Source organism: Macrobrachium nipponense, chromosome 3 (genome assembly GCF_015104395.2).
Source record: "Macrobrachium nipponense isolate FS-2020 chromosome 3, ASM1510439v2, whole genome shotgun sequence".
Classification (NCBI taxonomy): domain Eukaryota; kingdom Metazoa; phylum Arthropoda; class Malacostraca; order Decapoda; family Palaemonidae; genus Macrobrachium; species Macrobrachium nipponense.
This window is the reverse complement of record NC_087202.1, coordinates 28,144,607-28,168,406: the sequence shown is the minus strand read 5'-3', so window position 1 is coordinate 28,168,406 and position 23,800 is coordinate 28,144,607. Positions and strand designations below refer to the sequence as shown.

At 46.8% G+C, this 23,800-nt stretch overlaps 1 protein-coding gene across 5 annotated transcripts in view; it reads right to left on the bottom strand.

Moving 5' to 3' along the window:
• The window catches only part of LOC135221675 (alpha-ketoglutarate-dependent sulfate ester dioxygenase-like), a 77,343-nt gene extending 54,413 nt beyond the window's left edge, over window positions 1-22,930 (bottom strand). For 2 of the 5 annotated variants that reach the window (XM_064259397.1, XM_064259401.1), the window contains exons 1-2: window positions 22,824-22,930; window positions 15,525-15,718 (exon numbers count right to left, since the gene is read on the bottom strand). In XM_064259397.1, the coding sequence (XP_064115467.1) occupies window positions 15,525-15,718; window positions 22,824-22,918 (289 nt within the window). In that variant the 5' untranslated portion in view covers window positions 22,919-22,930. Of the gene's footprint in view, window positions 1-15,524; window positions 15,719-15,897; window positions 16,006-22,591; window positions 22,612-22,671; window positions 22,801-22,823 lie in introns of those variants that run through there. The other 3 variants (XM_064259398.1, XM_064259400.1, XM_064259399.1) reach the window with 3 other exon arrangements.
• Between the last annotated feature and the right edge of the window lie 870 nt (window positions 22,931-23,800).

Sequence of the window (23,800 nt, the reverse complement as noted above, 5' to 3'; positions counted from 1 at the left end):
TTCAACGAATGTCTAACCGCTTTAGATAGAACAAGTTTTGGGAGGAGAGGGTCTGAAGTTTTCCTCCTCATCAAAAAAGTCGAAGTTGGGGAGCGCGGAGCCGGCTTTCTCAAAATAATCTGGATAAGATACCAGAAGAAATCTAAGGAGACGTGAATAACACGAGAGGTGATGTGAATCCTCCTCCTCTACTTCTTCTTCATTCTCCGATACCGCCGAAGAAGTAGACGGAACTACAACCGGATCTGAAGGTTTCGAACCACCCTTGGACTCATTCATCCAGTTGGTTAAAACATCTCTAACTGCTTGCGCAAAGGCGCCAGAGACGAATCAAAAACAGTTAACGTAGGCTTGGAAGAGCCTAAATGTTCAGCAGGAGGCGGAAAAAAAACTACTTGCGCCTCGATCCGGAGCCGCCGAAATTCGAGGCGAAACAGGCGCATCAGGCGTAAACAGACAGAAAAAAGCGCCTAAAGAAACACCCTTAGAACTGCTAGCTACAGCGCTAAAACCACAATCTCTACTAGTAGATGGGAGCCGAAAAAGGCACAAGATTGAGGCGACGAACGAGCCGCTAACGGCCGCGGCGCAACCCTACTCTCAGGCTCCTTATACCGCTTGACTGGAGGAGGCGAAGAATCGGCGCCTGAACGCCTCTTTAAGGGACGCGAAACGGGCGAATCTCGCCAAGAGCGCCGTGCGACCGGAGACGAATCGCTTGAATCATTTGAAAGGCGTCTGACCGCAACACCTTTCCAACGCTTAACCGAGCCCTGTTGAGGCGCAACAGGCTCAACAAGAGAGGCGCCTGTCTGTTGGGCAAATCCCGAATCGACTCCCTTAGGACCTTCCGGTATGTCTTCTCCCGCCGGTGCGGTGGGGAAGCCTGAGGACAGTGACCTTTGTCTAGGAGACGTGTCAGGACAGACAGACGCACCCTCAACTACACTCTTACCTGAGGCCGCTTTCTCCAAAAACGTCTTAACTGAATTACCAAGTTGCAAAACCGTATTCGCTAGTAGCCGAAAATTTTTCTGATCTAACCTCGATTCCCAGACTGGCCAATTGGTTGTCGGAAGAAACTACACGGGAAGCCGGAGAAGTGGGATTAGTAGGAGGAATAGGAGGTGTAGTTAAAGGAGACATAACAATTTGAGGAGAAACAGAAGGAACAGATGCATCGCAAGACGAAGCAGAGCTAAGTCTACTTTCCTAAGCGCCTGCTTTTCTAATTCTGTCTTTAGCTAATTTCTCCGAGTATGAAATAAAAAATGACAATTTGTCTAAAATTGCATTTTTCCTAACTATACAAACCTGAGGTCCTTTTACAATAGGAAGATACTAGCGGCAGCTGGTAGGTCGTAAGCTTTCGAACAAGGGTTCGGTAGTTAACTGCTTGTCCGACAGGCGCGCGCGCGCGACTGGGAGGTAAACAAATCACTTTTTGCTTTGGCCCAAGCAAAAACTGCAGAGTGAGGGGTGGCATGAGGTGGGGCTATGTGTAAAAGGACCTCAGGTTTGTATAGTTAGGAAAAAATGCAATTTTAGACAAATTGTCATTTGTTCCGACACGGCATACAAACCTTCGGTCCTTTTACAATAGGAAGACTCACTTCTTGGTGGGTGGAATCTGAGTCTTTGTGAACAGACTGGTGTTCGCCCTACCTTGGAAGCTTCCCTGGTCGTAAGAGCGAGGGAGGGATCCAAGCCTCTGTCCGATTGATCGGGGTGTGCACCGCAGGATCAATGGTCAGACCTCTGGACCGAGTACTAAGAGAGGGGCATGCGCATCTCTTAGTACAGCAATGCAAGAACTTGTTCCTGTACAGGAGCGAAATATAAAGTCATGGGTTTGACTCTTGTAGGCATCCACTTCCCCCCCTTGTAGAAGGAAGTGGTGGATATTCTGCTCCTATCCCTAGTGAAAGGGATAGGTATGGGGCTCTGTCATATAGCTCACCTGCATCTAGTCCTCATCCAGCGTAGTGACGACCATGGCCCTCTGCCCACAGGTAGAGGGGAAGGAAAAGATGAGGGAAGAGAGAGCCAGTCACTCACTCACTCACACATCCATCCACACAGTCCACACCAGGACTCGATGCTGTTCAGCCTGCGGGGTCTGGGTTAGCTACACAACTTGTTGAGCAGCCACCACGGGTCCCAAGGAAAAGGTATCCAAGGACCTGTGGGCAATATCCCGAAGGTAGAAGGACGTAAAGGTAGTCTGGTTAGACCAGACCCCTGCCTTCAGGACCTGCGCCACGGAGAAGTTCTTGCGAAACGCCAACGAGGGGCCAATACTTCTGACTTCGTGAGCTCTCGGACGGGACGTACTTCGGATGTCCGTCACTACCATCAGCCTCATACGCCCTCCTGATGACCTCACGCAGCCAGAATGAAAGAGTGTTCTTGGATACTTCTTTCTTGGTGACCCCGGTGCTAACGAAGAGGCGTCGACACTCATGCCTGAGGTGACGAGTTCTCTTCAGATAGCGCCGTAGCGCCCTCACAGGACAAAGCAGCATCTCATCCGCATCATTATCGGTGAAGTCCACCATAGGGAGGGAATCGTGAATGACTCGAACCTGTCATCAGGGACTGACGGTTTCTGAGTCTTCGCAACGAAGTTCGGGACGAAGAAATCGAGCGTCACGGATCCCCATCCCCTGGAGTGTCGTACATCATAGGAAAGACCATGAAGTTCCCCTACTCTCTTCGCCGATGCCAGGGCCAGCAAGAAGAGGGTCTTGAGGGTCAGATCCCTGTCTGACGACTCTCGGAGTGGGCATCGAACAACGGTGTTCGAGTCAGACTCCTAAGGACGAGAGTCACGTCCCACGCAGGGGGCCTGAGTTCCCGGACCCTGTGGGCAAGAACCTCCCTTCGAAGCTCCTCATCAGCATAAGGAGATCTCGAACCGAGTTCGAGATGTCCAACCCCCTCAGTTTCAGGACGAGCGCCAAGGCGGCTCTGTATCCTTTCACTGTGGGGACTGATAGGAGCTTCTCTCGGCGAAAAACGAAGAAAAACGAGGAAATCCGCTACCTGCTGAAGAGTGGCTCTGAGAGGAGATAGACCCCGTCTACGACACCAACCACAGAAGACGGCCCACTTCCCCTGGTACACAGCTGCAGAGGACTGACGGACGTTTTCCAGCCATCTCTGTTGCTGCGCTACGAGAAAAGCCTCTCGTTCGCAAGAGATGGTGGATAACAGCCGCCGTGAAGAACGTAGGGACCTGGACTGCTCGGTTGGTACCAGCTCGACGTGTGGCTGGGCGAGAAGGTTGTGCCAAGGGGGAATCTCTCTCGGTTCTCTCCTGCGAGAAGAGCCAGCAGGTCCGGATACCAAATGGCCTGTGGCCATTTGGGAGCCACCAGGATCATCCCTGAGATTCGGGGTGACCAGCGCTCGACTGATCACCTTGCGAATCAGGCAGAACGGGGGAAAGGCATAGACGAAGAGGTTGTCCCACGGGTGTTGAAGAGCGTCCTCTGCAGCTGCCCATGGGTCCGGCACGGCCGAGAAGAACACCTGGAGCTTCCTGTTGTGCCGGGTGGCGAACAGATCCACGACTGGTCGCCCCCACAGGTCGAAGAGCCTTTCCGCCACGTCCTGGTGTAGAGACCATTCGGTTCCTATCACTGATCCCGACGGCTGAGCGTGTCTGCTACTACATTCCTCTTCCCTGGATGTAGCGTGCCGACAGCTCTATTGAGTGTGCCTGAGCCCACTCGTGCACCTGCCGTGTCAACTGGTACAACGGGAGAGACACTAGGCCCCCCTGTTTGTTGACGTAAGCCACCACCGTGGTGTTGTCGCACATCAACACCACTGAGTGTCCCATCAAGCGGTCCTGAAACTCTTGGAGAGCGAGGAACGCTGCCTTGAGTTCCAGTACATTGATGTGAAGGTGCTTGTCGTTCTCGTCCCACCACTCTGAAGTCAGCAACTCCTCCAGGTTCTGGCGCCCCCATCCCTCGGGTCGATGCGTCTGAGAACAGCTGCATGTCCGGGGGGGGGAGTGCGCAGAGGCCACTCCTCTTAAGAGGTTCCTGTCGTCGAGCCACAGGCTAGGTCCGCCTCACCTCCTGTGTCAGTGACACTGGAAAGCTTTGGGGATCCGTCGCCTGTGACCAACTACTCCTTTAGTCTCCATTGAAGAGACCGCAGGTGAAGACGCCCGTGAGGGACTAACTTCTCGAGTGACGACAGGTGTCCGATCACGACTTGCCATCGCTGAGCTACCTGTTCCTGCCGAGACAGGAACCCCCCCCCCCCTGGTTGGCTGCCTCTCTGAATCTGCTGATCCGCGAGTCCGCGGGGAAGACTCGCCCTGGCTACCGTGTCGATCAGCATACCCAGGTACTTCATCCTCTGCTTGGGCTCGAGATCGGACTTCTCGAAGTTCACAACGATCCCCAGATCGCGACAGAACTCGAGCAGCCGATCCCTGTCCTGTAGCAACTGCGAGCGGGAGCTCGCCAGGACTAACCATCGTCGAGATACCTCATCAGACGTATCCCGTGCGAATGGGCCCAAGCAGACACCAGAGTGAACACTCGCCCGTGAACACCTGTGGGGCGGTTGAGAGACCGAAGCACAGTGGCCCTGACTGGTACACCGTCCCGTCGAGGATGAAGCGGAGGTACTTCTGGAGGACTGATGAATGGGTATTTGGAAATACGCATCCTTCAAGTCCACTGAAAGCATGAAATCGTTCTCCCTGATGGAGTGAGCACTGAGCGTGGCCGTCTCCATCGTGAACCGGGTCTGGCGAACAAACCGGTTCAGGGGAGAGAGATCTATCACCGGGCGCCAGCCTCCCGTAGACTTTTCCACCAGGAAGAGTCGACTGTAAAAGCCCGGTGACTGATCGTGACGATCTCTACAGCTCTCTTGCTCAGCATGGTCTTGATCTCCTGTCTGAGTGCTACGTCCTTCGGTGACCCTGGGGACGTACGACTGCTGTTGGACCGGGTTGGAGGTGAGGGGTGGCGAGATTCGAAGGGTAATAGATATCCTCCCGAAGGACATCTACAATCCAGGTCTCGGCGCCGTAGCGCTGCCAAGTTGCCCAAGGTGGCTGGCCAGGGCACCCCCCCACTTCACGGCAGCAGGTGAAGGGGGGAACGCCGTCCCTAGCGTTTTCCCCCTTTCTTCGACTTCTTCCCAGAGCCTCCACGGGATTGAGGAGGGCTGGGAGGAGGAGGGCTGGTTACGGCCCCCCTTGCCAGAAGTTGAAGAAGACAGAGTCATTCCTCGGGGGGGGGGGACTTCTTTTTTTTGACGCAGCAAACAACCGTCTTTAGCAGCCGAGGAAGCGCTAGCCGAGCTCTTAGACTTGGCCGCAGTCCGAGGCTGCCCAGAAGCCTTCGAGACTGCCTGGTGAACCAGACGGTCACTGTCTTCAGTGCGCCGTCTGTCCACCGCAGCGTCCACCATCTCTCCCTGGGAAGAGAGACGTGGAACTCCGTAGAGGTCCGTTTCGAAAGCCCCAACGCCGCCTCACGCGGCCGGCCGCCCTGGAAACCCGAGTAAGGACAGCGTCCCTTCGTCGGAGAACCAGGTTGGCCCACAGGTTCACCGTCTGGTGGCAAAGGAAGGAGATGGCTCTCCCCCGGCCCCCATACTGGCAAAGTCTCCTGAAGCCGAGTCCTCTTCGGGAGAAATTCCCCCGGGAGTTGGCTGCGGACCTTAGATACTGTGAGGGGACCACAGATCTAGCCAGGAGACGGCCTGGAAAGCTGCCATGGCGGTAGATTCCAGGCCGAGTGCCTCTTGCTGCGAGAACCACAGGCTCGGACGGACTGTTTGGTTCTAGGACAGGAGCTGTTGCAGAGGACACACCCGGAGTCAGCCTAGCTAACTCCGGGTTCACCTGTTTGGGCGGCATCGGGTCTTCAGATGGCACGTAAAACCGCCGCTGTCGTAGCAGAGGAGGTGGAAGCAGCTTGCTCGACCTGCCAGACTTGAGCGAACCGTCTTGTCCGGAGACAAGCGATTCAACCTGGTCTAGCACTGAGTCCGCAAGCTCGGAACGCGGCAAACCCACCGTCGGTCTGGGTTTCCCTCTTCGGGCCCTCCCCAGAACGACTCGAGCCGGGACGTGGGCTCGGATGTGGGAGCGGCGATCCTTCCACCCCGAGGTCGTTGTGCTGACGAATCAGCGCAATAACCTCGGCAAAGTTCCTCTGGATCTCGGGTGTGATAGCATCCTGTGGAGTCGGACCGTCCAGTCCCTCGAACAGGAGTACCCTCCCGAGACCCTCCTCCCTCAAGGAGAGGAGCAGCGACAGCCCCCTCTAGGTCTCCTCCAACCACCTGTGCGTACGACCTGGCTGGTCCGAGAACCAGAGCCTGGTATGTACGACGACGTGGCGGATCCTGAGGGGCGCACGCCCCTCACGATACACTCCTCAATACCTCGCCCCTCCCGGTGTAACCCGAGGAGGTTGAAGGTATGGGAGAGGCAGACCTGACGCTCTCTCCTCGCTCACTGCAGAACCAGCGGGCTTGGAGGACTGCAGGCGATCGCAACCGCGGGTGGCGATCGAGCTGCAGACCTAGTCGAGCCGTCTCGCTGTGGAGAACGGCTGGACCGAGAACAGCGGCCCCGGTCCTCGTGTGTCAGAGGAGCTGGTGCTGGTCGCCGTACCCGATCGTTCTCTGTGAGAGCGACGGTCAGGCGACCGGCGAGCTCCACTGTCACGGTGAGACCGGTGCATATCCCTCACGGTGCGTCAGTTCGCTGGTACCAAGCCGGTGGCTGGTGCCGGCGAACGGGGGGGACCTCTTACCCAGCCTCAGCCCGTGGACCCGGTCGTGGACCGTCACGTACCGCCCCGGGTAGCCAGCCGCTTCCGCCGTGAGAGCGAGAGCTGGTCTGGTGAGAGTCGCGTGGAGCGGCTGTCACCAGTCTTCCGCTCCGTGCCGTGAACCTGACGCTGAGCGGACTCAGAGGTCTGGTTCCTGGCTGCACGGTCGCTGGTAGGCGACCGTACACTCGGTACCTCTCGCGAACGAGCGGCCGAGACGGATCCTGCTGCCGTGCCGAACCACTAACAGCAGGTGAGGAAGTGCCGGTGTTAGCCGGCACCCCTCTCCCCCCCGGCACCCCCCCCCCCCCCTCTGGCCCCCGTAGTCTTCTTCCTTGCGGGAGAAGAGACGGGTCCTGCTCCCGAAGGAGCAGGGCGACCAGCGGAAGAACCCCCCGTCTCACCAGAGCGAGACGGGCCCTTAGAAGCTCCCGAAGGAGACTTCTTAGGGGGGGGGGAGGCGACCTTCTTCTTCTTAGGCAGGGGAGCCTTAGAAGAAGAAGGGGAAGAGGCGGCGGCAGACGACGACGACGAAGAAGACGATGAAGACGACGACGACACCTTCCTCCTCTTCCTCTTCTTCTTCGTCAACCTCCTCAGGACCGACGTCAGGTCTGTCATCCAGGACGGAGCCGGGGCTGCTGTTGCCGAAGCAACAGGGCCCGGACGTACCTGTCCGAACAGACCAGCATCGGGAGCAGCGGCGCCAGGAACAGAGAGACATCAGCAGGTGCGAGCATCACAGGAACGGCAGTCGAGACGGCAGGAGCAGGAACAGGAACAGCAGCGGTGGTCACGGCAGGTACGGCAGGCTGTGTGGACGGTACAGATGGTCTAACCAGCGGCACAGACATCATCGGCACCGGTGGGAGGTCAGGGGCGAGCTCTTCGGGCACCATGAAGTCCGGTCGTGGCAACACGGCAAACCCAGGTGGCGGCATCACACTCCCCGAGTTACGGCGACTGGCCCCTGCACCGATGTTGTGGGTGTCACAGAGACGCGTGCTGGGTGACACCAGGTGAGGAGGTGACGCGTAGCCAGGTGTTGTCAGGGTCGTGGTGGTGGTTGTGACCGTAGCGTGCGTAACCGCCACGGAGCCAGCGAGATGATAGAGCAGCCCCTGGACACTCGGCACGCCCTGCAGTCCCAACGAGACCCACACCTGTCCGAGGTCATCCTTCACGGCAACCGCACCTGAGGAGGGGCAAAAGTCGGGTGATTAGGAGGATCCTCTACCCGCTCGCGCGAAGACGAGCGGATAGAGGACCCAGAGTACAACTCTACGTCGGGGTATCTAGCGCCCTCCTCCACACTCGACACATCGGGAGAGGAGAAGGACCTAGACACCGCCCCCGAAGGGGAAGGCGCGAGCCTGGGAAGTTGACGAGGGGGCGGCAGGAAAGAAGACGAAGTGTCCGTCACCAAAGGAGTCGCGGGAGAGCTTTCCGACGACTCCTTTGCAGGCCTTCGCTTCTTCCTGCCCTCATACAATGTCACTGCGCCTCCGACCAGTTCATACAAACATCACAGGGCTCGGCCCGGGTGCATTCGCGCCCCCGGCACCGAGCACACAAAACATGAGGGTCTATCTCGGGAAAGATCTGAATTTCCCACATTTGCGCCCTTCGGTATCCCGCCCCCCGGCAAAGTCTCCCTTGTGGGGTAGCGAGGCGCGGAGATTCCATCATTCAGCGTAATTAATATGAAAAGAGAGAATACTGTACTTACAATCTTTCATACACAATTACAAACAAACAAGAAAGCAAACGACGAGCAGCGGGCAGAGAGCGAACACACACGTCCATCCACTGTGAGGCCGAAAGCAAAAGTGGTTTGTTTACCTCCCAGTCGCGCGCGCGCGCCTGTCGGACAAGCAGTTAACTACCGAACCCTTGTTCGAAAGCTTACGACCTATCCAGCTGCCGATAGTATCTTCCTATTGTAAAAGGGACCGAGGGTTTTTGTATGCCGTGTCGGAACAAACTTCCATTGAGAAGCAGTCAATCAACTACACTCGTTACATGTTCGATCTGCTGAACAAACCTGTCCCCTACACTTAACACAGTTTAGTGTGAGAATCAACTCTAGCTTGGATAATCTAGTTTTACATCCTGAGATGCAAAACCTAACTCCCGACGGACTAGAATCCGACATGGCAACGCCTAAATAAAAAGCAAAATAACAACAACGCCAAAAAAGAGTACTTCACCAATTCCGAAGATCAAATCCACAAGAAAAAAGCGAAGCAAAGTTATCCAACCGCACCGACCACCGATGTTTCACCGGACGCCGGCAGGAAAAGAATTGAATTCACCTGGGCAGTTGTACCTGTTCTCACCCGCGAGTGGAGGGAGATGACGTCATCACCACCAGTGTTGGCGACGCCGACGCGCTAAATTTGAATTTAGTATCCTGCCGCTCGTGGAAATCACGGCTCTATAATTGTTCGGTAAGACACTACAATAAAAACGAACAGTATTGCGTTAACTAATCTGAATCATAAAAGGCTCAGTTATTAAAAACTACGAACTATACAATTCGAATCTAGCAATAATAAAAGGTATGTGAAGAGCAACCTTGAATCGTACCTAAATAGGTAGATCAAAACACAACATGCATTGTGTACGCTCGTGGGATGGCTGCACATGGCCGATACCACGCTTTAACAAAAACACGCTAATATGCGGGTTATACCAAATTTCATTAACTGTTTTTATTGAAAACAGAAATTGGGGTACTTAACATAGGTGTAGATGCAACCAGAGCTTCAGCCATCTCGAAAAAACAATCCAAATTTGGCAAAAATCACTATCACAAAAACAAAGCGTGCTACGCTTTACAAGTCCAAAAGAAGGATGTCAGATGGCGCTGGTGTCGGGCGGTGGCGGGTGGTCCAGTCGGGCGCGGTGGAGACCGCTGTTACGGCACATCCCACATGTGTATATTGATTAAGGAATAATCTAAATGGAAGACGACCTGTGAATAGTGGCTTTCACACGCCCTTTCTTTATACACGACGCCCTTAGGGGTGCTCGCGCGAGGGTAGTAACTCTGCATACCATTACTTAAACTTTCTCTGGTATATTTGGAAACTATTTATATCAGAAAAGTGACAAGAAGGACCTTTTCACCGGCGAACACAGGTCGACCCAGAAATATCATTTTTGTACATGAAAACTTACCCAGCAGATATATACTTAGCTGATTGGCACCCTTGGTGGAGGGTAAGAGACAGCTAAACATAACTATAGTAAATATATTAAAAAACAGGGAAAAAACAACATACGTTCTCGGATATAATAATCCATGGTTCTTACCTGATTGGGCAGAAGACTTCATGATTACTGTCTATGAGTCTGCCTGCCTCAAGAGTTCCAGCGAGGTATGGACCTATGACTGAACAACTCTTTGGATTGTGTCAATGGGGGCTAGCCCACTTACGCGACAGAGCCTACTCTGGATCGTACCAATGGGGGCTGACCCACTTACATGGTAGAGCCTTTACCTTTGTCATATCAATGGGGACTAGCCCTCTTACATGACAGAGTTTTAGGTTTCTCTAAGTAAAACACAAGGAGCACTGAAGCCAATCCCGATCACCTGACCATATTAGTAATGTTATAACCTATGAATTGCAAGAGGGTCCCCTATTCCCTCTTACAATCGACCAATAAAAACAACCACCAATAACATAAAGAAAAAATTAACACTAAACTAAGTTAAGAAGGATTAGCCTCAGCTCCTTCTCCCAGCACTGAATCCGCAGAAACGTAAGCTCCCAGAGCAAAGCACTTTTCATAAGTAATTTTCACATCTCTTAAATAATTGGAGGCAAAAACAGAGTTACATCTCCAATATGTTGACTCTATAAGAGCCTGAAGAGAACAAGTTTTGTGAAAGGCCATTGACGTAGCTATGGCTCACTTCATGTGCTCTTACTCTGAGAATCTTGAGGTGCTCTTGACTGCATGCAAGGTGAGCCTCTTTTATCACATCCTTTATGAAGAACGTTAGGGCGTTCTTCAAAATAGGTCTCTTAGGATCTTTAACAGAGCACCAGAGACTTTCTTCTGTACCTCCTAATAAGGCTTTTTGTTTCAGGTAGAACTTGAGGGCCCTGACAGGACACAAAGTCCTCTCCAGTTCTTTTCCCGTAAGGGAAGAAAGTCCTTTTACCTCGAAGCTTCTAGGCCATGGTTTTGAAGGATTTTCGTTCTTTGCTAAGAAGAGTGGTTTAAAGGACCAAAACGCTGAATCCTTTCTAAAACCTACTCTTCCTTCCAAAGCCTGTAGCTCACTAACTCTCTTAGCTATTGCTAGCGCGAAGAGAAATAAAGACTTCCTCGTTAAGTCTTTAAATGATGCTGTATGAGAAGGTACAAACTTTCCTGATATGTATGAGGAACTTAAGGACTACATCCAAGTTCCAGCTAGGCCTTCTAATCCTCTGGTCTTTCGTGGTTTCAAAAGACCTTATAAGGTCATGAAGATCTTTATTATTCGTTAGATCTACTATGAGATTCAAGGCCTCTGTAACACGGTTTTTTCGCAATAACTTTTTATCTATGCATTTCATAAATATAACGCTTATTCAGAATCCATATTATATCAACACATAAATTTTGAGTGTATTCTGCACCACGTAGGTTGAATAAATTTGGTACTTAAAATGTAAAAGTGACCTTTTTTGAAGACGGGCCAACTTACTCAGAGAAAAGGTTTCGAACGCACTCGTTACGTAACTTATGACAGATTTCTTCCCTCTTTCTCGATGGATGATTGGCTATACGTAACGAAGGGTAAACCTCTGGCAACAATGACATACAAATTTAAAAACAAGCAAAGCAGTACACCTTTATGAACTCTGGAACCTCTCCACTGATAATTGTCATAATGAACAAACCAACAAAATTTGTTAATAAATACAAAAACACTTCGATTATTAGTCTAACTCCCAAAATAAGTTTCCAAAGAAATTACAGTCTACTTTATAGGTCACAATCAGATTGACAAGATGTAGGGAATAGTTGGTAATTATCAAAAACAGTAGACAAGCTTGATTTGATAACTGCTATATCCAATGTCAAGCAATTTTTATTTATTGGCTATCTACCTATTTACTGAAAAAAAAATAGCCGGTACCGTATATTGGCTTTAAACCTTCACCAATAATTATCGTCAGAATGGTGACTTCATGAGGCTCCACCCACTTTCGCCTCGTTATAATTCAGGATAACACTGAAGGCTACCATGGGCATTGTTGGACTAGAAAATTTAACTTCTGGCTATATAATCTAATTTCTCGAGTAGTTGTAAGAAGTGTTAAATGATCCTCAAGGATCCCAGCAGTTGGCCTAAACATTTAATTCATGTATATTACTGCTATACTGTTGCGGCACTACTGCTACAGTAGTATTTACTACGCTAGCGCTGATACCCCACCCACATCTATGTATCGTTCAGCCATTCATAAAGTCTTTGGCTTTCAGAGTCGATGGAATTTCTGTCTGGTGGATGGGCGGGGCAACATTTAGTCAAAAGGTGTTTGTTTACCTTGCTTACGTAATGAATGTTTTTCGACTCTTGGCTCGTAATCATTGGCCATGGCGTTGGCTAGATCATTTTTACTCTATAAAAATTAAAACTATCGGGTTTAGGTTATTGATAATGCTGACAAAATTTGTGTGTGGTTGTAAAATATACATATGTCAACTTTCAGCTACATCCGATGCTTTGACAAGGAGCAAAGTTCAAAAAACCATGTTACAGAGACCCTGAATCTCATAGTATGCTAGCCTAAAAACAGAGGCTAGCATGCTTCTGTAACCTTTCACTGTTGACACTGCCAGGTTACAATTCTTCTTCAAATAGAGAAGAAAATCAGCGATGTTAGCTACAGAGGTACTGGAAGAGGATATTTTCTTAGTCTTACACCATCTTCTAAACACCTCCCACTTCGACTGATACACTTTTGAGGTGGAATCTCTCCTGGCTCTTGCGATAGCCTTCGCAACTTCGCGCGAAAAGCCCCTTGCTCTGACGAGTCCAGTCAGACTTAGCGCGGGGAGGTTCTTGTGAAATCTGTCGAAGTGGGGCTGTTTGAGAAGATCGCTCCTTAGTGGAAGCGATCTGAGAAAATCCACTATCCACTCCAGTACCTCTGTGAACCAATCTAGAGCTGGCCAGAAGGGAGCGATTAGAGTCACTCTTGTTCCCTCTGAGCAGGCGAACTTCCTTAACACTTCCCCTACTATCTTGAATGGGGGGAAGGCGTAAGTGTCTAAACCTGTCCAGTCTAGCAGAAAGCTGTCTATGGCTACTGCTTGCAGATCCAAGATTGGGGAGCAATAATTTTCTAGCCTGTAGTTCTTGTTGGTAGCGAACAGGTCTACGTTCGGTCTTCCCCACAATTGCCACAGTTGTTGGCAGACTTGAAGATTGAGGGTCCATTCTGTGGGTAGGACTTGATCTTTTCTGCTTAAAAGATCCGCATGGACGTTTCTCTCTCCCTGCACAAACCTTGTGAGGAGAGAGATTTTCCTTTCTTGAGCCCATATCAGCAGATCCTTCGCTGACTCGTACAGGGAGAAGGAATGCGTCCCCCCCGTTTCTTTATATATGCTAGGGCTGTTGTATTGTCCGAGTGAATTTGAATCACCAGACCTGAAACCTGCTCCTCGAAATGAACGAGAGCCAGATGAATGGCTGTTAATTCTTTCTTGTTTATGTGCCAGGACATCTGTTCTCCTTCCCAGGTGTCTGACACTTCTCTCAAACCTAATGTTGCTCCCCATCCCGAATCTGAAGCATTTGCAAATAACGCTAGGCGAGGGTTCTTTAAGTGAAGCGAGATCCCCTTGCTTAGCTTCTGTGGATCTAACCACCAGAGGAGATTCTCCTTGATTTTCTTCGATATTGGAAAAGTCTCTCCTAGTTCTTGAGACTTCCAATCCCATCTCTCCTTCAGGTAAAATTGAAGGGGTCTGAGGTGTAGCCTTCCTAAAGAAACGAACTGTTCTATCGAGGAGAGGGTCCCCAGTAGACTCATCCACTCCCTCGCAGAACAATGTTCTTTCTTTAGGAAGACTGCCACCTTTTCCAAGCAGCGTTCTCTCCTTTCTTGAGAAGGAGACGCTAGAAAATCCCGAGAATCCATCTGAATCCCCAGATAGACAATGCTTTGCTGGGGAGTCAGCATGGATTTCTCGAGATTGACTAAAAGTCCCAGGGACTTTGTCAAGTTTAGAGTTACGTAAAGGTCGGCACATGGAAATATGCATCCTGAAGGTCCAGGGACACCATCTGACACAGCACCCTTCTAGAGGCAAACCAGGAATGCAAACCAAACCTTGATCTCCCATAGCTCCCAAAACACAAAACCCAGGGGCATGCGAATTGGTTCCCAAGCCCAAAGGCTGGGAAGAGCTGACGAGAGATCCAGCTGCCTCCTCAGCAGGAGGTAGCCCCTTGAAAATCCTGCAAGACTTCTTAGAGGGGGGGAAGCAGCCTTCCTCTTCTTTGGCCGAAGGGGGCTTATCCAGTTTCCTAGGACCTCCTCAAGCCTCAGAAAAGGGGAAGGGAAGGGCAGTAGAGGATGACGTTTCTTCCACAGGGATTCTTCTACAGGATGGTAATTTAGGAAACTACAATTGCAGTGGCTGGAGTCACAGGGCAGCTGGGGCCAGAGGCACAGTAGAAGCTGCCTAATGACTGGTTGTCAGGGCAACAGTAGCAATCTAACAGAGGGCGCAGCAGGGGAACTACACACACATACACACAAGAGGCAGTGCCACAGCATACTAGTGTGTCACAGGTACACTCCCAAAGGTTAGGATAACCAACACAGTGAGCAATCCAACCATCTACTGTTGTCAACTTGAAGAAAAAAGAATAATGAATAAAAAGAGACTTCTCTTGTTCTAAAGGGCACTGCCCTCCAAAGTGAGAGGAGACCCCTGAGGATAAGTCAGCCAATCGCCAACACCCCACACCTCCTTCATGCCTAACAAGCGAATGAAGGGGGCGAAGAGGATATCTCTCCCAAAGAAGAAAATGCCACCAGGAAAGAATACCGGGAAAGAAAAACTTCAGGGAATGCACTGAAATTTCCTACCAGCAAACTTCAGACATGTGGAATTGGAACATCTCATGTTACACCCTTGGTCGCTGACCCCTAGATGTACACATTGAGGGAAGGCAGCCTGTAAGGCTATAACAAATCATGGTTTGTGTACAACGAATATCAAATGCAGTACGTATATTCAATATATAAAAACATTAGAAAACATCCCGATGGGAAAAGTGAGTTTAACAATAGTCAGGCAAGAGTTCACAAAAACACATCTGCATTGCGCGATGGCCAAAACCAAAATGGAATGTTTACATCTAGGCAGGCGGGTCTCCCTGCTTACCAGACAGTAATTACTGCCTAACCACCTTGTTCAAGAGTTTTAATGGCAGTGTTCCAGCTCCACCATAAGCAATTCCTATCGTAAAGGACCAAGGATTTGTATATTGTGTAGGAACAACCTGTTTTTGCTACTCACATGAGGGTGTCTGTCCATTAAGGGTTAATAAGACCTGCATCCTAATGTTGTTAATATAGATGCATAATTTCCTAATATTGTTAATACAGATACATGATTTAGTTCCATTCCATAATGCAATATTAAAAAATAGAACACAGAGAAAAAAATTTATCTTACCTTCCTTCGGCACATCTTTCTTTAAATCAATTCCACGCACTTCACATCCCAGTTGAACTGGAGTTAGCTGGTAAAAGTTATGATTGCTTTCCAGTGAAGTCATGTAAGAAGATAATCTGACAAAAATCTTGTGAAAAGGTGATCTTGGACTAGGCTTCAGCATCAACTCATTTCTTAAACATACGCAGTTTAACCTGTAAATAAAACATATTATTATATGATATTAAACATCTGTGAACTAAAATTAGGTATGGTATACCTACTACATACTATTAGGCTATATCATATAGCTTGTAAGAATTCACAGTATTTCAAAGTAAATTATATTTTTTCTAACTACAGGGTAAACAACTGCGTGGACTGGCCAACTCACCGACTACCGTGGCTAGGCCACCATCCGAAAATGTACTTTTAACACATCCTGACACCGAAGATGGTCATCAGTCACGAGTTGTTGGTGGTGAGAGAAGGAGCTCAAGACCTCTACTCTCTTTTCGAAGTAAGTATTTTCTCCAAAGTTAGAAATTAAGGCCAAATTTTAAGATTTAAACAGAGGGTAATGAAAAAGGGTGGCCAACGCAGTGCCCACAAACCCAAAACGCTTTCAAAGTTTTTACTTACAACTCCAAATATTTTGAAGATTGACACCATCTCGATGTTTACGGAGTCGCTTGTGTCAATAAACTAACCATTTCCTGTGCTAAATCCGCACACCACTTGTACCCATAGACACTGGGGCACTTTCATCACACCAATTGTAACCCCGACCTCTTACCAGCACTTATTCGTACTTATTCAAAGGGACTGCGGCATTCTTTGCAGGCATTTCGCGGCGTTTTGCGCTCTACAATTGTTTATCAGTGTTGTCAATTGGTATGTGTTTACCCTCCAAACTGGGTATAAGACTTACAAAAAACAGGGGAAATAAGTGAAATTAGTGTATCTATTTGTAGTATATATACATATTACAACAATTTTATCATTACTGCATTAGTATGACAACTAGAATTCATGGAAACGGTTTGTATATGCATCGGCGTATGTGTGAAGCTCCACTAAATTGGCAACGATGAGTCTTTTTGCCATCGTCTGCTCGTACTTCAGAAATATCTGTAATTTTTCGGGGTTAATTTGGTTGTTAAAAAGGGATAATAAACATGAATTAAATACACATTTTGAAGTAAAGTTAAACCAAATAATGACTAAAGTAAACAATTAAGGAAATAAAGCTTTGCACCTCATAAACATGTAGTCGCCTGCTCCTCGTAACTGTTTGCGGAGTGAGTGCTTAGGAACCAGGAACAGCAATGTGGTTCAAGTGCAATGTGGAGTGAATTAAGACCAAAATGTGTATAATTACAATCAAATAAGCACTGTGGAGTTTCAGTTGTGATGGCAGTAAGGATAAAACCACAGATTACAAGGTAAAAATGAATTCAGTTCAAACCATGACCCCGGGAATAAAAAGTTTCATACTTTCACTAATATAGGCAACAAAATGAAGTTTTTATTGTAAAACTAATATTGTAATACCTACCTGAACACCTGAACTAGCCCTGGTCACTTACCAGCCCGAACCATCATTTATTAAAAATTTACCAAATCTTTGGTTAAAATAAACGATCAGTGTTGCCAATCTCCTGGCAAACACCCTCGTTACCTAGTTACCAGCCCACCGCTAGTAGCCCTGCCTCACGGGCCGGTCACACCTGCCCTCTCACGTCAATCATAACTCAATAACTCTGTATGAGAGGGGAGGAGGGTGGGAATCATTCAGGTGTTCAGGTAGGTATTACAATATTAGTTTTACAATAAAAACTTCATATTGCAATACACCCCCTGAACACCTGAACTAGCCCGATTAACAACATTAATTTGGAGGTGGGGAATCAAATCTGCCCGGCCCTCCACTGTACTAGTTGTCAGTCAATATAATTGAGTACGCGAGTCAGTCTCAAGTTCATTTGTCACTCGTCCAAGCTAATCTCCCATGTGTGGCCTTCTAGGCCTGCCATATGTGGAGGGAAAAACTCCCTGCACCTCTACCCTAAGGTCAAAACTCATTGAGTGCGGAAGGGATACAAACCTGTTTCCTCTCAGCTGGCTATGTGCCTCACCTGAGTAGAGGAAAAACTGAAGACCTCCCATGTGGCTCTCGGCCTCTCATGTATGGAGGGAATCTGAAGACCTCCCATGTGGCTCTCGGCCTCTCATGTATGGAGGGAATCTGAAGACCTCCCATGTGGCTCTCGGCCTCTCATGTATGGAGGTTAACTGAAGACCTCCCATGTGGCCTTAGGCCTCTCATGTACGGAGGAGACAACCATGTCCATCGGTGCGTCTGCGACGGTGTCGTCGATCGTAGTGATGTCCTCTTGTAGTGTTGTACCTGCCTGTCTGTACTCTGCCTGGTTGGCACTTGAAAGAATACCCTCAGATAGACCTAGACATGTTCTTTCCTATCTGTCCTAATACTTAAAATCCTCTTGTGATATATCATATCATGAATACCTTATACATATTCCTAATAGTCGCTCCCTACTCTAATCCTAACTCAGACAGCAAGATTGTTGGGTTTAAAAATAGAATTTTGGCCAAAGGCCGAGTATTGGGACCTATGAGGTCAGTCAGCGCTGAAGGGAAATTGAGAAAGTTTGAAAAAGGTGTGAAAGGAAGAAAAACCTCTGTTGCACAATGAGTCCAGTGTTAGGAGAGCGTGGAAAATAGGATGAGAGAATATGAAATCAGAAAAGTGAGAGAGAGAGAGAGAGAGAGAGAGAGAGAGAGAGAGAGAGAGAGAGAGAGAGAGAGAGAACACAATCGTCTAGGATAAAGAGAGAATATAAAATCAGGGAAAAGAGAGAGAGATAAAATCAGGGAAGAGAGAGAGAGAGAGAGAGAGAGAGAGAGAGAGAGAGAGAGAGAGAGAGAGAGAGAGAGAGAGAGATTACGATCGTCTAATATCTCCACCTCCGCAAATTGCAGCAAGTTAAAAGGGTATTATCTTAACGATAATACTCGTATAACTCCGTACAGCTATGAACAACCGAACGAGAACTTGTTGCTAATGCGATCGACTCCTATAACAACATCACTTTATTGTCTTGATAGCGTGTGACAGTAATCGAATCCGATAGCAACATCCGTTATTGTATTCATCCGCGTGGGACGGTAATTACTGTATTCATGTTATAAATGCAGCTGAAGCTAATAAGGCAAAATTACGTTTATCAGCAACCTGGACAGAAGTCCCGAGCTTTTGTATGAATTCCAACGCAGCCGTGGTAAAGGAAACTAATAGCATGAAAGAGCTCATTACTGTTGTTTTCACACAGACAAAGGATTAATAACGTATATAAAGTGTAAGGTTCGTAATACCTATGAAAACGAGTGAAAACGAACGGAATCCTAAATTTAACGCCATCTAACCCGAGGGAAAAACTAGCTTCCAATGAGACGTATCAGTCAAATTTTGGTCTTAAATTACATCGTAAGACGAACAGTATGACTTCGTTACATAAGTTAAGTATCCAGATATTCATTAATATGCTAAGGACAAAAACATTAGCCGAGACCAAGTGATATGGTTGAATCTGAAGCCAAGGAGAAAAAAAAAAATAGACTAGCCGGCATCGTTGTCTGTCTAAACCACACCTCCTTACAATAGTGCTGTTTGACGACAAGCTAGTGTAATTGTAATTTAATTGAAAGGTAATAAAATAATATTTAAAGGTAATTAAATTAACTTTATTAGGCCTAATATTAATTTCAGTTGTCATTGTAATTTGATAATACGACTGGTAATACTTTGTAACTGTAATTGACATAAGCTCAATGTAAATACTGACGGCAATAGTCTGTTAGACGTATGAAGACGTCATACATACAAATTCCTTATATCTGACATCTGATTATATGCCCCAAGATAGACTATATTAAATGTCAACATAGTTGAAGACACGTCTCCTTTAAGACGTTTGTACAAACTTGGCATAAGTGAGAGTGTTGTTACGTTAGTCATTTTAGTCAATCAGGAGAGAATGAGATGGATACGGCGACGCAAACCCGTATTCGTCATCCGCTGAATCCAGCGTGAATGACTGCCGAGTTTAGTGTTTATACTACGCCAATATGATGATACACATAATACAATTATAATGCTTTAGTCGGACAGAATCCGATCTTCATTCTGTTCGATTACATTCATATTAATTATCCTCAGATCGGATTCTCGTTCGTTTTCAATTACACCTGTATTGAATTATCCGAAGTCAAGAATGCCTTAAGCCTACAGCGTTAGCCAATATAAAAATAACTACCGATATGTTGTACAGCGAATACTTTAGGCTTAGGATAGGCTACTGAATATGCATACGATATATCATCGTGAACACTAGGCTAACCGTAGTTAATTTTATTCGATTTCTCTTCATACTGAATATCGTAAGTCAATCTGCATTGAACGGAGAATTAGTTGATATTAACAATTATCGTATCGTATACGTAGAGGAAAGTAACCTTAAAGACGAAGGAGCATATCTGAAAGACCAACCCTGGCCTAAAGCTTCTGATGCAAGGAACCTCGACAGGAACCAAAAGCCTAAAGATGCTCTAAGGACACTGTGCCTCTAAAAAAACAACTACTACTTTTTAATAGAAAACCCACCCGAAGAAGCCTGCACTTCTCTTCCTAAACTAAACACTATGTAGCCTATTATCCCTACTCGTCTATATCTGACCTAAGTTTTTTTTATCATCCTGAGAACTTACACATCGAGAGGGAAGGGGAATCTGCTGCCAACACTGCCTGCTCCGCGCCAGGGGGGACGGCGGATCCTGCCCTCTGGGCTTGCGGATCCCATAACCCCCAGCACCGGTTAGGGCTGATTCTGGAACAGGCAGGGGAGCTGGAAAAGAACGATTAGTAATTTTAGTATCCCTATTGCTCGATCTATCCTCACATAATCTTGACATGAAATCGGTAAAAGAGATGTCATACTCGATGTCAGCGTACTCTCAAGTCTCTTAAAGAGCACTGTCTCTAAGTCTTTATCTTTGATCTACGTTAGTCTCTTCCTGCCTACAGTTACTTCTTAATACGAGACCTTTCCTATGTTTGAGATACCCTAACATCTGGTCCAAAGACCACTCCTGACATTCCAAACATCTGGTCTTTACATTATATTGGACAGGCCTACAATTTACGCATAAGGAATGACTATCGTGTCATAGGGTACTCATCCTTTTCTTGCATTGTTGGCAAAGACGATACGTTGTTGAACTTCCGCTCGTCGTTTTCTGTGATGTCGTGGCCGAGGATGCAGTAGTCGTTGTCGTAGCCTGTGTTGTTTCTTCCTTTGCAGAATCAATGTCTAATGACAAGGTATTAAGAGCAATCCAACCGTAATCCAAAGGGATGCGTAATTCGTCACCAAAATCAATCAAATCAAAGGTGCAAATGAAGGCCGGGCAAGACCAAAAAGGAGTTCGCTGTGGATACATCTGTACTCCACTGCGAACGATAAGTGATTGACGTGAGAGGGCAGGTGTGACCGGCCCGTGAGGCAGGGCTACTAGCGGTGGGCTGGTAACTAGGTAACGAGGGTGTTTGCCAGGAGATTGGCAACACTGATCGTTTATTTTAACCAAAGATTTGGTAAATTTTTAATAAATGATGGTTCGGGCTGGTAAGTGACCAGGGCTAGTTCAGGTGTTCAGGGGGTGTATTGCAATATGTTTTATTGTGCTGATTACAACTGCAATCTTGAGTAAGATTAATAAACGTTACATATATACGCTAACATTGTTCAAATGAGTGCTGGGAAGGCTGGGAAAGATGGTGGATTGTCTGTGGTTAGACCGGCCAGCCACACGATTGCTGCCTTATTGGATTTCAAAACTGCCTTGAAAACATATTTTACAAAGAGCTCACATGCTTATTTTATTTTGTTTAGGGCTTTCATATAGGGTAAAAAACCGCATGGTACAGGGGTGGACCATGTACGATCAATGTGTACAACCCCAAAAAAAGTACATTATAACACGTCCTGACATCGGAGATGGGCATCAGTCGCGACTTGTTGTTGGTGAGAAACGGAGCTAAAGACCTCTGCTCCGGTGTCAGGACGCGTTATAATGTACTTTTCTTGGGGTTGTACACATTGATCGTACATGGTCCACCCCTGTACCATGCGGTGTTTTACCCTATCACATTATGTTAACAAAACTTCAATCTTTAGAATGGTATGCTTAAAGCTGTAATTGTATTCTTGTTTCACCAATTAAATATCAAGTGAATAAGGCCTGGCCAGCGCGATGACGATGGATCGTCCGCGGTTTTTTACCCTACAAACCTGAGGTCCATAACATTAGGAATTACTTTTAGCAAAGGCTGGAAATCGGCCGTTGAACTTTCAAACAAGGTTCTTAGGCAGTTAAAACTATGTACTATACTCTGTTTTTTTTCATCTGTCCATCTGCCTATGGTGTTTGTGTATGGTAACACTGCGTCCCGGTAAATAGTTACGCTGTGTGTAAGTGTTAGGTTAAATAAAAGGATATCTGGGTGTGCATTTGCGATTGAAAAGTGTTTTAATAATTTACTGTATGCGAATTACACCGTTAATATTCGAAATAGGATATTATTATAATTGTTGAATGTGAGCTGAATGTAACTATCTAAAGCGCGGGACGCAGTGTTACCATACAAAAACACCACAGGCAGATGGACAGATGAAAAAAAACAGAGTATAGGTACTGTCTGATAGTCGGGAGTCTCGTCCCGGCCAGACATAGTAAACATTACAGTTTGCTTTAGGCCCAGGAAACAGATTGAGGGGTGGCAAGAGGTGGGCTCGTATGTAAAGGACCTCGGGTTTGCATAGTTAGGAAAATATACAATTTACTTACCCTACGTAATACTTTTAAAGGGATCCTAAGCTAGTGTGCGATTAAACTTTAACTACCTAGGCTAGCTAATAGCTATAGGTACCTACTAGGCTAGGTACTACCTAGGTAGTAAACATGGTCTCTGTTTAGACTACCAGGCTAGGTCGTCTAGTACCTACCTACTAACGAAGCTATAGAAATCAGTTTTAATTCATAAGAACAACACAGAAGAATTCTTAGAGGCGTAAACTAGACCCACCTGGAAAAATCGCCTAGGGTACAAGTCTAAGGATACTAGGTAGGTAGCTATATAGGTACTAATCTACTAAATATTTGCATGAATAAAATGATATCCGGTAGATTAACCGAATATCCTATCCTAAAACGAAACGGGAGTGCATTCCAAGTTACCTAAATACTAATTTAACTTGAGGAATTTCACCAGCGGTATGGAATTTACTGATCAGCTGAGAACTTGTCTGACTTAACCATAATAACAATAACATTCTGCTAAGGGCGTGTTCATTGTGTCTTATTTTCAATTTTCTATCCGTCAACAAATATAAATGAATAATGAATTATGGTTTTCAAGCACTAATTTTATCAAAACATTACTTTCATTAATTCATTATTAACTATGGCTAGGTACTGGGCAAAGGCATCTCATCCTATCTAGAAGATTATAATTAATTACTATATAGGACAGTACCGGCGATCAGTCAGGGATGTCTTTGGGATTTATCTTTATTATAGTAGTGATTATTTAAGGTCCTCTCTTATTATACCCCTGAACTCATGGCAAGGAAGATTAATTAAAATTGATAGAGTAACTGTTTTTATATAAGATTAATATATAAATAATGTGACCTCTCAATTTAAAGGGATTTGATATACTGCCAGTATGTGACTGACAAAGAATTTGTGATAACTGACTTGCATCTCAAAGTACGTGAAATCCATTAAAATTTCATAAAACCTAACGCTAATAGATGATTTTACCATTCTACTACATGATACATTTAGTGATCCAAGAACATGGGCACCCGCACATAGGGGCAAAACGGGGCACATTCCCCCACCCACCTGAAATCCTGCGAAAAAAAAAAATTATAAAAACGACATTTAACTACATCACTTTGTTTCCTTCCATTTTACATTATATTCTTTCAGTTTAAGTAGCTTAAAGGTATCATGATATATATTGTATGATATTTGTACACAGTATATAACTGCGTTGTTCTTTCCATGAATATTTGAATTCAGTTGAATAGTATAAGGAACAATTGAAAAATAAGTCAGTGAAACGTTGTATTTTTTCCTTAATGCATTTTGCTTCACTTGAATTATTGGCATTGCAATTCCTCTGGGGCAAATTATATATATATATA